Source organism: Dasypus novemcinctus, chromosome 8 (assembly GCF_030445035.2).
Source record: "Dasypus novemcinctus isolate mDasNov1 chromosome 8, mDasNov1.1.hap2, whole genome shotgun sequence".
NCBI classification, from domain to species: domain Eukaryota; kingdom Metazoa; phylum Chordata; class Mammalia; order Cingulata; family Dasypodidae; genus Dasypus; species Dasypus novemcinctus.
The window spans coordinates 103,627,669-103,641,170 of record NC_080680.1 but is presented as its reverse complement, the minus strand read 5'-3'; the positions used below and the strand labels follow the sequence as shown (position 1 = coordinate 103,641,170).

The window sequence follows — 13,502 nt, the reverse complement described above, 5'->3', positions numbered from 1 at the left end:
AGTTCTCACGTACTGTGCTTCTCTTGGAGGTAAAGAGGTTGCAGGGGAATAGTCTAGATGGGAGGGCACTGTCTCCACAAAGGCATGGAAGCTAGGAAGTAAATGTCCAGATCAGGGAACAGCAAGTTATTGTAAACAAAAAAGAGAGGCACTGCATAGAAAAAACAAACTGTGACAATGCTCATCACAGCGTGGAACACCTATTATTTTTAATTAAAAAGACAAAAAATAGATGTGTTACTTGTAAGTACAAAGACAGAGCTAGAGATGGAGAAATGAATGGAAATTCATTCATTCTATGGGAAATGACAATGAGTAAGTCCTTCATGGTCTCTGCCTCATTAGCCACAGAATTAGTGGGAGGATTAACCAAAAGCAAGAAAAGAAGTGGAGAGAAACATACACACACTCACACACAGACACCTACATGCACATATTAGCATATTTCAAGCATGTGCTGAATGTTTTCATGAATTTTATCACTTCTCTCTCATCACCGACTCAGAAAAATTGTCACATGCCCAAGGTTATGCATGAAGCCAGTGAGAGAGCTGAGGCTTTTACTTGAATCTTCTGGATGTTCAACCCCACATTTTTAATTGTTATAAAGCTACAGGGAGACATAGGTTGGGATGGAGGGGGAAGGAGAAAAAGGGGAGCAGGAAGGAAGAAAGGGAGGAAGGGAGAAAGGGATGTAGGAGGATAAGGACGAAGGACAAAGAGGCAGGGAGAAGAAAGAGAATTATATATAGAGAATGAGGCCAGAGTGCATAAGAGAACGTAAAAGAGAGAAGGATGCTCTCTGAGAATATGTGAGCACTTGGAGACCCTGCCCAGGCAGGAGGCGAATGAAGTCATTAAATCCATCTGCGCAGATGGGGGACCCTCTAGGGAAAGTTCTATGCAAATGTCATGATGCAATGAGGTGAAATCGACTTGCTTTAGCCCAGGCTGGGGCTTAAGCAGGGACTGCACTGAGTGCTCTGTAGAAAGACAGATCATCTGCTGGATGGGGAAGACACTTGCTCTGCTAAGTCCTTCCCATCATTTTCTAGAAGGGAAAGTGGCCCAAATTCAAACAGTGTGTGAAGGGATGGTCTGGGAATGAGATAATAGATCTCTGACTTTTTCTTATGATAAAATCTGCTCCCAAAATCTTTTAACCAATTATTGTGCAAAACCTGCTCAGATTCTGGCTCCCTGAAGGCAGTCTGAGCTTGCCTGAAACATACTTTTTTTCTTTTCATCATTATCTCCCCAAATCAAAATTACTAATATATGCAGGGAGTTACGTTTTTTAAAGACACTTTCATATCTTTATTTTACCTGATCATTACAGTCATTTACAAGTTGGATAGTCCATTGCACAATTATATTAATTAACTTTGTTACTGTACTTTACAAGTCTTCATTCATGATTCTATCCAGCCTTTACATTATACAGTGGAGGGTGGTAACTTATTATACAAATTCTATAGATAGGAACCTGAGGCTCAGAGAGAAGTAGCCTGTCCTACTATAAATACCAGATTTGTCACCTATTACTTTGGGCAATTGACTGCCCTTTCTGAGCCTGTTTCTCCTATCTGCAAAAGTGTGATAGTTTTAGTGTGTATCTTACAGAGTTGTCAAATGAATTCAGTGCTTTCCAGTTTGGTAAGTGTTCAGTATGTTGCCTGGCCCATAGTAAGTGCCCCTCTACCCCAAATGGAAGTTGCTATGATGATGATACCAATGAAGGCTATCAGAGAGCTAGCAAGAGACAGCCACAACTTGCATTAAGCTCTTTCTCCCAAATCCAGTGATTATCCCCCTGCCTGGACTGCCTCTCTGAAAATTAATGCTGTAGATCCAAGCCACATCTGCTCACTTCTTATCTCTTTTTCTCCACAGGTCACACCCTTCCCTATGTCCTGTGACCTACAAGGTGACTGTGCTTGTCGGGACCCCCAGGCCCAAGAACACAGCCAGAAAGACCTCCAGGGATACAGCCATGGCTAAGGAAGAACAAGGAGTTGTCAAAGAATTCCCAACGCCAGGACCCACATCCCTTTGGTATTGATTTCACAGTCAGCTGCTCAACAGAATGGCCTCTCCACACCAGGGATCCTTAGCACCCAACCGGTCTGCCTTTAATTTCACCCAGGAAGGACTCTCAGTGGGGCAAATGAACCGTGTCTTGCCATGTTGAATGGTGGAATGGAATCCCATCCCAAAATCTTAGATGGATTGCATATACAGCTTGCAGTACCAGAGCCTCCTAAAATTCTAACCATTTGTCACATGGCCATGGCAAGAAGCATGTTCTGTATCTAGGAGTGTGCACATCTGTGGTTAGTACACATGCATGCATACACACCATACAAACATCTGTGTGAGGGCAGTTTTGGAGACTGAGCAGAGAGAGACTGGAAAAATTCTCAATCTTTCCTTTTCCAAGCTCCTAGCCAAGCTCCTTGGGAGAAAGAGAGTTGCAGAAACTGCTGTGACCAAATGTTGCAATGCCAGGATAGCTCACACCCTGAGTCTCAGAATGTGTAGGGCATGCACATTTCACAAAGTGTGCACCTTTGGGATCGAAATTTAGATGATCTCTGATTGCCTACCTTCTAGGGAACTAAAACCCAGGAAGAGGCAGAGAATTCAAGGTTTGCAAAGCCCCAGTCTTCTGGCATGGGGATTTTACCGCAATGCCAGGGTTCAAGGCCAACCTGGAAAAGGCTTAGAATTGGAATGTCAAGGTATTATAACAGCCCCTGCTTGAGGCATGAGGTCATAACATTCTCTACAACCTACCCATTCCCCAAATTTTGCCTTGGGACCACATTTGCTGCTACTTTTCCTGCTGCTCTATCCTATATATTGAGTACCCTAAGATGGTAGGACTAGGTTAGGACAACCCCCACACAACCAAACAGTCTGCCTTAAAAGTGACCCATATTCTTCCACAGCTGCTCACGTAGACCTTCTGCAAGAGAAAACCCCTCATTGGCCTACATGGTGAGAAGTTAAGTCCCCCATGTGTGGGCTTCTCATCCTAGAAGGGAGTTGAGGGACTTAAGAAAGTGGAACCCTCATCAAGAGTCCATAATGTCTAAGCCAGTGTTAAATTTTGTAACCAAGTAGAACAGTGTTAAATTTCTATGATGTTGGAGCCATCCAGAGATTGTTGGAGTTACAGGACCTCTTGGGTTGTTATCTTTATCCAAGCCTTCTTAGCCCTCCAGACTAGAGCAGGCTTTGGTCCTGAGGACCTCATTGTTGCCCAAGCAAGTCAAATTCTGGAGATAGAGAACATCTTGGATACAATCAATCTAGACTGTGTTCTAGAAGGCCATCAGAGGGAAGACAAAGAGTTCACAGCCTCAGTCTCCAATCACCTACATGGTCATGGTGTTTTCCATATAGTCTTTCTACTACCAGTTATCCCTTCCACATCGGTGACTGTATAACCCTTCCCTCTCTCCCATGTTCAGCCTCCAAAATTTAAGAGGAAATTAGTCAAATGCACATGGAAGCCCTCACCTCTTTGGGAGCCTCTTTGCCTCTTTTCAGTCAGTTACTTGTCCAGTTCTTTTGAATTAATGTGGAAGAGTCTAATACAGAATGATACGGAGAGGAGGATTATGTCTGGCATACTTTGTGAAACCTAGAACTTGGAAAGTGAAGAGATGGGATGGTCTAAAATACATGGATCACATAAAGATTGCTGTAAATCAAGTCATCTCAAGCCTGAGTGAAGACAACCAATAAAAACAGAAGCAGGCATAGAAATGGGAAATGCCAGGCACATGGGCTGCTCCTACTCTTTCTTGCATCCAAGTCAGAATATTAATCAGTCATAGTCCTTTTTTCCTATGTCGACCCAAAATAACTTCATAAACTTTCTTACTTTACCACTCTCAATAACAATTACTTGCTGATCAACAACACTTGAGAAGACATCTATTGGCCATCTGTGGTCTGTTATATTAAAAATATATATCAAGGTGCTTTTCGCACAGGTGCCCAAGATAAGAATACAATGCTTATTAGATAGTTTATGTGGCTTGAATCATATTACAAACTTTGAGATTGGGTTCTGCAATGGAGGGGCTATCACCCGGTTCAAAGTCTTTGTTTTCTCCTTACAGTCCCATATCTCATTTATTTTCAGGCCATATTTTTTTCTGTAATTCCAGGACCAATACTTAGAATAAAAAAGAACAGTAGAAAAATCGAGCTTATTTTAGCAACCTCTGTCAAGTATCATAGAACTCTTGCCATCCCTTAAGGCCCCTCTCTTGCCCTAGCTGAATTATCAACCTGTCTCCTGTGTGGTGTTAACTTAGAAGATAGAAACTAAAAACATGGCAGTGTCATCCTTCCCAGTGGTTTAATTACACCAATAAGTAATGCAAAAGTCTCTATAGACCCAAAGAGTCTATTACTAATATCAGCATCCCAGAAACCACCGAAGAACCTTACCAGCTTCCCTTAAATCAATCCTCATCCTGTTTCTTCCTCCACTCACATCATTGTTGGTCCCCACATTCTCCAACTGAGTGAAGTTTCCTGGAGGCTGACGCCTATCTTCAGACTCACAAATTCAGTTGAGCACCTCTGAGTAAAGACCCACCCAGTCTCCCTTGTAATGCCATTCGAACATGTTAATCTCAAATTCCTATTTGCTAAAGATTAGGCAAGAAGGGCTTCTTGACTGATGGCCAGTCTCATGCCCACATGGAAGGTGTAATTAACAGGCCCTTTTTAAACTTTAATAAGGATGGTCAACTCTGTTCATTCAATGCACTGATTCTCAGTTTCATTTTCTTCCTGGGAATAAAATCATCTTTCCCCTTCAGTCGCTTCCAGTTTAGGACAATGGCATACTCACAGAGAGGCAGCTCTGAAACACTGTTGTCTATCAGCAGCTCAGAGGCCCTAAAACACTTGCAGATTTAGGATCTGAAGAAGTATTAGTCTGTTAACAGCATGAAAGAAAAGATGAGGTGGACAGTTCTCCAAGGCCCGTCTTGGCAAGCGTTTTCAAGCCACAACCCTAACTCCCTGCCCAGAGAACTTGCATTACCCCCAGCTTCTGTGCCAACAACAATTGAAGAGAAGGCAGTCCTTGGGAAGTCAGTTTTGGTTGGGGGTGTTAAGGAGGGGAGAAGTCAACGGTCATAAAGCATAAAGCTTTGAAGATAGGGGGTACCAGCTGCTACTCCTGGCTCTAGTATGTTGAGTCACTGCCTAGAGTGTTCATTTGGTCTTATTCCCACCTTGGCCAATACCTAAATGCTATTTGTTGAGAATAATTCCTTTAGACAGATTTCAGCTACCTCCCTTCCAGGTTTGATTTAACTTGGTTGTAACTGTCCATTTGTTATAGGTCTTACCTGGAAGGAAGGAAGGAAGGAAGGAAGGAAGGAAGGAAGGAAGGAAGGAAGGAAGGAAGGGAGGAAGGAGAGGTAAGAGGAGAGGAGAGGAGAGGAGAGGAGAGGAGAGGAGAGGAGAGGAGAGGAGAGGAGAGGAGAGGAGAGGAGAGGAGAGGAGAGGAGAGGAGAGGAGAGGAGAGGAGAGGAGAGGAGACCATAAAGTCAAGTTAAGAGTTTTGAGGGTTTTTGTTGTTGTTATTGTTGTTGTTGTTGTTATTTTAATCTGAAACTACTTCAAGTGGGAAACTAAAAGGAAGAAATGGATGGTGACAAAGCTGTACAGATAGAGATTAATAGAAGACAAAGAGATAAAAGGGAAATAAAAATGCATGATTACAAGCTAAGAAGAAAGAAAAACCTATTTTTGTGTTTCCTGAAGGAAATTGTTTATTCTACTGAGTAGGTAGATACAATCCTAAAGTTTTCCCTAGAAGAAGACATAGAGTGAGATTTTATAATGTTACCTGTTATTTTCTGTAAATGTGGTAGGTCCAGGAAATAAGACATTTCCCCCTTGATACGTTGTTGTCGGGGGAGCGTTTAGTTTCTTTGGTGGCAATCAGTGGTCGTAGGGAGTGGGGAGGGCTTAATATTGGTTCTGACCCAATATTAAGGGGTCATATTGCATCATTGTGCTTTTCCCATTATCAAATTTTTCTATTTACCAGTATCCCTGAGCTTTATAAAGACTGCACTCAGAATCACACTGCTAAAAAGTGCTACATGGCCAGAGAGGTCATTCTAGTGGGTTTTAAGAAATAAAACAAGACAAACCAAGTAAACAAACAATTGTATAACAACTAAATAGCAAACAAATAAAAGCCCGTGTTTTAATTTATTAAAGTTTTGCCAAATTCTTACAAACTCTTTGATTTTTAAAAGAAATGTTGAATCGCCAAGTGAGTAATTATGTACCTAGGGTAAGAATGTAGAATTATTGATTCCAGGCAGCAGTTGGCTTGGTGATCTTGAACAAGCCACCCAGATTGCCTCTCTATTCGCCTCAGTTTCTCCAGCTGCAAAATTGAGATAATAATACTTACCTACCTCACAGTGGGAGGGCAGGGATTGTGAGGCCCTGAGGTTTTCAATGAGTTGTGGCATCTAAGGGGCAGGACTTGACACAATGTCCGTGGGTTGATTTTCAACGGCGAACAAGCCCATGACCGTTTAAGAAAGAGCGGGAGTGCTCATTTACTATTTTAGTAAGAAAACTGGAGTTGCTGAATTATAGTTCACCTTATGAGAGAGGCTTGTATTGGGGAATAGTCCCTTTTTTTAGATAAAGTGGGCTTTATTGTTTCTTCCTGTTCTGGACTTTCCCAGTTCTATAGTTTGATTAAAAGCCAATTACTTCCTACAGTGTAAAAGTCAGCTTACTGTCATCTGTTCAAGACTTCCAGGCCATTTCCAACTTTACAGAGGAAGGGAATACCTAAAATATCTTCTTCCATAGACACTTCACTTCTCAGACTTAAGATTTCACACCAAGTGTTCCATTAAAAGAAGAGGTAATGATTCAGATATGACATTCTGAGTGCAAACAACTCGGGGTTTCTTAAACTACACACCAGCAGTCAATGAGGAGAATTTTGATCAATTATTGAGTTGCTTTCTTGGGTCTCTATAATCAATAACCTGTCTGCAGATATCTATCTATATAAAGATATTATATATATAAATATAAATTTACATATATATGCACATGTATATATAGTTGTACATATATGTGTGTATATATATACTTAAATGTAATATTTACAAAATAAAACTGTGATCTCGTCTAGAGAAAATGTATTCATATTACAAACTGCTCTTCCATATTTATGTATCATGTTATACCTTTTTATTATTGCTATAATTATTATTGTTATTTCCAATTATTATAATGTTGAAATCTGTTTGGTACCTTCTGGAAACTACCAAAAAAATGACTCTTCATTGAAGTGCTTAAAATCTGTCCTTGTGAGAATTCTACTGGCCTACTGTAAAAAAAAAAAAAAAAAAAAGAAAGAAAACAATCTAAACACCAAAAACAAAACACAATTCCAGTTCTTTTTTCTGTACCTCACGCCTATAAATTTGCTGCTCCTATTTTGGGTTTTATTTTTTTTCTTGTTTATGTGGTTTTATGGATCTAAGTTAAGTCTTTTTAGCAATATATAAAAATGTAAATAGTAAACTTTATTTATTAAGAATGTCATCTTTTTTAATTTATATTTACACAATTGTTCATCTAATTTATTTTTTCTATACGGTTTTAAATACTCAGACATATTTTGCTGTTCATGATATTTTTTAGCCTGTTCTCATGGATTGGTTTCTCCATACTGTTTTCTCTGGTCTCAATTACAGGTTGGATATCACAAAAATGTCAAAGACAGAAATATTTTGCCACTGTTGATTACTATACCTTAAAGTTCTATATTATGAAAATACATAATAGCTTGTATGCATCAACATGTAGTGGTGTGGTTTTGTCTGTTGTGGACCCCTAAGGGACTCTGGTATATATACACTAACATGAAAGAGAACCCCAGGGCCTGCATGATAAGACCAGTGGTAGCACAGGACTTAATCCAATGTAGGTCTAAACCTCTACATAATCCCTTTAAAAAATCTGCCTTTGGCATAATCAAAAATCAAAAACATGCCTACATGTTATAAGAAAGTTCACTTTTCAGGGGGCTAAAATCTTGAGCATTTCCAGTTGCATCTAGCCTTTTGGACACAATTTTCAACAATCTACTTCCAGCATATTCATTTTTTTCCTTCATAATTGAAACTTCAGTCACCCAGGCCATCAAATGAACATTCACCGAAGACTAAAGTTTACTGCTTTCGATCTAATGCTGCTTAGTAGCTACATGATCTTTGGCAAGTCATTTATAATAATTTTTTTAAGTTTTGGTTTTCCCATGTATAAAATGGGAATAATAAAAGTAGCCACCCTATAAAGTTGTTGCTGGGATTAAATAAGATAAATAGGTTAAGGGTTTAAATTGTAACAGCATTAGACACAGATTATATTAGCTCTTGCTATGATTATTATGAGATGGAGCCTTCTTATTGTCAGTAGTAATGCACTAATTTTACTGATTTCTACTTATTTTTAAAAAAGAGCAGAAACAAGATGCACTAAAGTATTCAAGTACTAGCATAGGCATTGCCATGGAGTACCGTTTTTGGCTTGGTGCACTGAGTAAAATAAGAAAATGATTGGGGTCAGGGATGGGTGGGCATTGTAACATGCTATGCTGGATTGTTAAACTTATCCCGTTCTTAATGTTTAGTGCCAGAAATAGAAACTAGGACTAAGAAATAGCCACTTTGGCCTTCAACTCAGAAAAACCCTTGCTTCTGTAAGTGAATGTTTCAAATTCTCTTGCTTAGTCATTCTCTCCTGCCTTTTTCCCCTTGCCAACTCTTCCTGTCTTAGCAAAGGCAAGTGACTTGCCCAAGATCACAGTGGCAGATGGTAGGTGAACCTGGTTCCCCTGATTCCTAATTTCTGTACTGCTTCTGTACAGCCTCTGATATTTTTCACTTCAAACCTTATTCCACTGCCACTGTGCCTTTGCTAAGATAGGAGGAGTTGGGAAGGGGAAAAAGGCAGGAGAAAGTGGCTAAGCAAGTGAGACCAGTAGGTGCAGCATCTTAAGTAAGAAAAATCATGGGCCTTTGGAGGAACTGAAAGAAAGGCTAGTGTGCTTGCAAAATAGAAGAGGATAAGGGTGGTCCAAAGAGAAGATGGAAAGATTGTCAGGGAACTGAGCCATCCATGGTTTTGTGGGTCATACTAAAGTTTGTATGTGGAACAAATGTGGAAATGTTGAAAGGTTTTTAACATAGTCATATTTGTGGTTTAGAAAGATGTCTCAGGTGCAGTGTGAAGGAGAGACGAGAGGTGGTGAGAGAGGAAGTAGGGAGATGAGGACATTGTGTGGTCCAGGATGTTAATAACAACCAGGCAAAAGTGGTGATAGCGGGTGATAGTGGGTGATAGTGGGTGATAGAGTAGAAGAGATTTCCACTCTGTTAAGTGTTGAGAATAGATGAAATGATCTTTAGGGTCTCTAACACTTTGTAGTTCTAGAAACTCATCATATGCCACATTATTGACTGATTTTAGATTTCTTTTAAAACCATTAAACATTAGGGCAGGGAAATCTAACTCTTTTCTGGGATCTAAACACCAGTTATTAGGAAAGTATGGACACCTAGGACCATGTTATCAGATGTGTAGATTTGGAAGTCAAAGTAATATTCTCAATGACCTCTCAGTGGTTTTGTCATGATGAGGTCTCAAGATGAGAAAGGAAGACTTTGGGAAGGAGCCAAAATGGAGTCAGATGGTATCTGAGATGAAAGCCACCTGTGTTTTCCTGGGCAGCTATCTAGCTCTTTGAGTTGCATCCATATAATGGGGTTCATCATTGCTATCTTAAATGGACTGTCCTAAGACAAATGTGTCATGATTTAAGCAAAACATCTAGTAGGGGGCTGTCATATAGTAAGTGTTCAATAGATGTGATTGTTACCCTTTTGCCCACCTCCTCTTCTTCACCCTATCTCTGTTTAAATATGACTCCCACAGCAAACTGCACTCTGCAGTAATAGGGCAGTTTTTGTGAGGAGAAGGAAATATAGGCCACCCAGCCCTAGCTCCCCTGTGTTTACATGGAGAAAATGTGCATCTCCTTTTCATCCCTAATGGGTGTTCTGCAATCTATTAAACTAGCTTCCCTCTCTGTGAAACTGGACAGATCTCAGTTACATGCCCAAGAGATAGAACAGGTCCAGAGTGAAGACAAATAAAAAAATTAAAATCAACTTATTCTGCTTTCTGACTTGTATTGTTTAAGGGTAACAAGAGCAAAGGAGGATTGAGTCTCTTTCTTTAAAACATGGCAGTGGATCAGGGTCTCTTAATTCCCAAAAAAGTACAGCAACATGGGGATCATTAGTTTCATTTTTACAGTTGAGAGAAACTGAGGCTCATAGTTGTAATGACTTTTTAGTGAGGAACCCCAGAATTAAACACCAATCTCTTTGAAGTTTAAATACTACATTATACTGGTTTTCTCTTTCCATGATAATCTTGAGTGTTTTTGAGCCTAAAGAACCATGATTTAAGTACTTCAAGGATTCAAGTTGTTTCAACTTAACTTCAACACAAAGAATGAGAAGAATGAAGGTGAGATTGAGGAAGAAGTCCCTGAGGTTACACGTGGCAGCCACAGAGCCCCTCTTCTGCCTCTCTGTTGGTACTCTTTCCCCTCCACCAAGATGCCTCTTGCCTTAACTTGATTAGAGACATCATTGTCTTTTACTTTCCCAGTCCCCTTTGTACAAGTTACCAAGCAAAGGGTTATGGTAGCTCCTTAGGCCAGGACTGGTACTAAGCAAGCATTTTTGCCAGAAGTTGCTTTTCATGACTAACAGAGTCTTAGTTCTTGAAGGGCACTGGTCTTGTCCCAAGCCTGTGAAGAGAATGGGTCATACGTACTTCTCTAACCACCCCATCCACTATTGACAAGTTAGGGTGGAAAGATAATCCTCATACTAATCTGAAAAATAGCTCCATTTACTAAGCAGTCAACCTATGTTGATTCTTTTATTTCATCCTAACAACAATGCTCTAAGAAGAGTCCTTTTAAGTCCATTTTATGGATGAGGATGTTGAGGTCCAGAGAGATGAGGTAGCTTGCCAGTGATTACATGGCTAATAAGGAGCACAGCTAGAATTTCAGCCTAAGCCCATCCAATTTCCAAAGCCACACTCATTTTTGTTTTCTATGCTATCCTCCTTCCTTATCCTAACAAAATGGGAAAAGAACTTTCTTCTGGTGTTAACAATAGCTAGAGCAAAGCTCTTCTCTCTGGGCCTCAGTCTCTCCATTTTCAAAATAACAATGTGGAACTTGTGGTCTCTAAGGTCATTTCCATCTCTCATCATCGGTGATTATCCATGATGTATAATCTCATTATCCATGATGAATAGTTTAGAAAGTTCTGGGCATTAAGGGGGATGAAGGGAGTTTTAAGTCATTCCAGTTCAGCAGTAGAGATGCTCATTTATGCTTTCTTTGGGAATGAGCAGTGTTGTTTTTCTATAATGAAGAGGCATAGTCTATGTGAGGGGAACATTATTTCTTGCTCACCCAATATCCACATTGCCTAAATTCCCATATTCAATAAAGGTAGATATTCCTAAAGAAAGGCTTGAAAACAAACTGTCTTTTCCTGATTAAAAAGATGCCATTACAGTGTCTAATGCTAAAGATAAATGTGCCCTAAGACCAAGCAATTCCACTTCTAGAAATACTCATGACAGAAATGCATACATATATATTCACCAAAAGACATGTTTTAAAATGTTAACAGCAGTAATATTCATAATTGCCAAAAGTTGGAAATTACTCAACTCCCCATCAACAGTATGATGAATAAATAAATATTAGTGCTTTGAAATGGTATACACCAAAAAGAATAAATAATCGACAACCTCATGAAACAATATGAATGAATCCCACAAAAGTGATGCTGAGGAAAAGAAGTGAAGACCCAAAAGCACATAGTGTATCATTGCCATTTTTATAAAGTACAAAAATAAGCAATCATCTATGCTGTAAGAGGTTGGGACAGAGGTTACTCTTCAGAAGAGCAGTAAGGATGTCCCTGGAAAGGGACAAGATGAGAGCTACTCATTTTATGAAAATTTGTCAAGCACTTATGATAAGTGCATATACTTTTCCGTATGTTGATATAAAAGTTCTTGAAAAGAGCCACTGGCAAAAGCTCACTGTAGGAAAAATATACTTTTGTCCTGAAAGTGGAATGAGACTTCCCTTCAGTTCATCAGAAGGAATTGGCACCTATATGCTCCCCCAAATTAACAAGGATTCTTTAAAATACAATAAAACCTGACTATACCAAGGGTGGGGAGGAAGATCAATATGCAAAAGTATTGTGTAAAAATGAAGTTAGAACTCATAGGTTCCAGATCCACCTTCTACTTTGTGGCACTGTGACCATGGGCCAGGCACTTTAGCTCTAAGTCTCATGACGCTTCATCTGGATAGCAGGGATAATGATGACCAAATGAATGAGCTGGTCTGGGTCTACTGCTTTCAAACTGAGTAACCAGATACAAGCCCCAAGAGATGTCATGTTGAGAAATGGGCATAGAAGAAGCCAAAATGGAGCCTATTTCCCCAGGAACTCCATCCTACTTCAAAACAGAGGTAGAGTACCTCTTTTTTTTTTTTAAAGATTCATTTTTATTTATTTCTCTTCCTCCCTGCTCCCCTGCCCCCCCCCCCCCCCGGCATTGTCTGCTCTCTGTGTCTATTCACTGTGTGTTCTTCTGTGTCCACTTGCATTCTTGTCAGCAGCACTGGGAATCTATGCCTCTTTTTGTTGTGTCATTTTGCTGTGTCAGCTCTCCATGTATGGAGCACCACTCCTGGGGGGGGGGGGGGCTGGGCTTTTCTCACACTGGGCTGTTGTCCTTGCAGGGTGCACTCCTTGCATGTGGGGCTCCCCTACATGGAGGACACCCCTGCATGACACACCACTCCTTGTGTGTGGCAGCACTGCGCATGGGCCAGCTCACCACATGGGTCAGGAGGCCCTGGGTACCAAAACCTGGACCTCCTACATGGTAGGCAGATGCTTTATCAGTTGAGCCACAGTTGCTTCCCTAGAGTAGCTCTTAATCAATGTTACCCAGAGACCCTCTATGTAATAATAACAACGTTTCCCTGCCACCATCTATCCCATTAGTGTTTTTGCCTTCTCCCACCCTGGGCCTCTGGGTGTCTCTGGGAGGCTGGCTTAGATGCAATCAATTCAAAAGTTCTCAAACATTTAGACCACGTAACCCATTCTTCAAGTACAATAGTATATTAAATGTCAACAGATCAAAAGAACTTATCTAATCAAACAGGAAGGGGAGGCCCTCCTAGATTTCTCATCTCTATCTTAAATCTATACAGAGACAATTTCCTAGAGCCTTGGAGTTCCAAAAAGTAGGTTTAAAAACCATTGACCAGATCTAATCTATTTTACAGATGGGAA

The 13,502-nt window shown here is 40.2% G+C and overlaps 1 protein-coding gene across 1 annotated transcript in view; it reads left to right on the top strand.

Annotated features, from left to right (window-relative positions):
* The window catches only part of PAPPA (pappalysin 1), a 245,348-nt gene extending 237,910 nt beyond the window's left edge, over nucleotides 1-7,438 (top strand). The window contains exon 22 of the mRNA XM_058302490.2: nucleotides 1,894-7,438. Coding sequence (XP_058158473.1) covers nucleotides 1,894-2,001 — 108 coding nt within the window. The 3' untranslated portion in view covers nucleotides 2,002-7,438. The remainder of the gene's footprint in view (nucleotides 1-1,893) is intronic.
* Nucleotides 7,439-13,502: the final 6,064 nt, after the last annotated feature.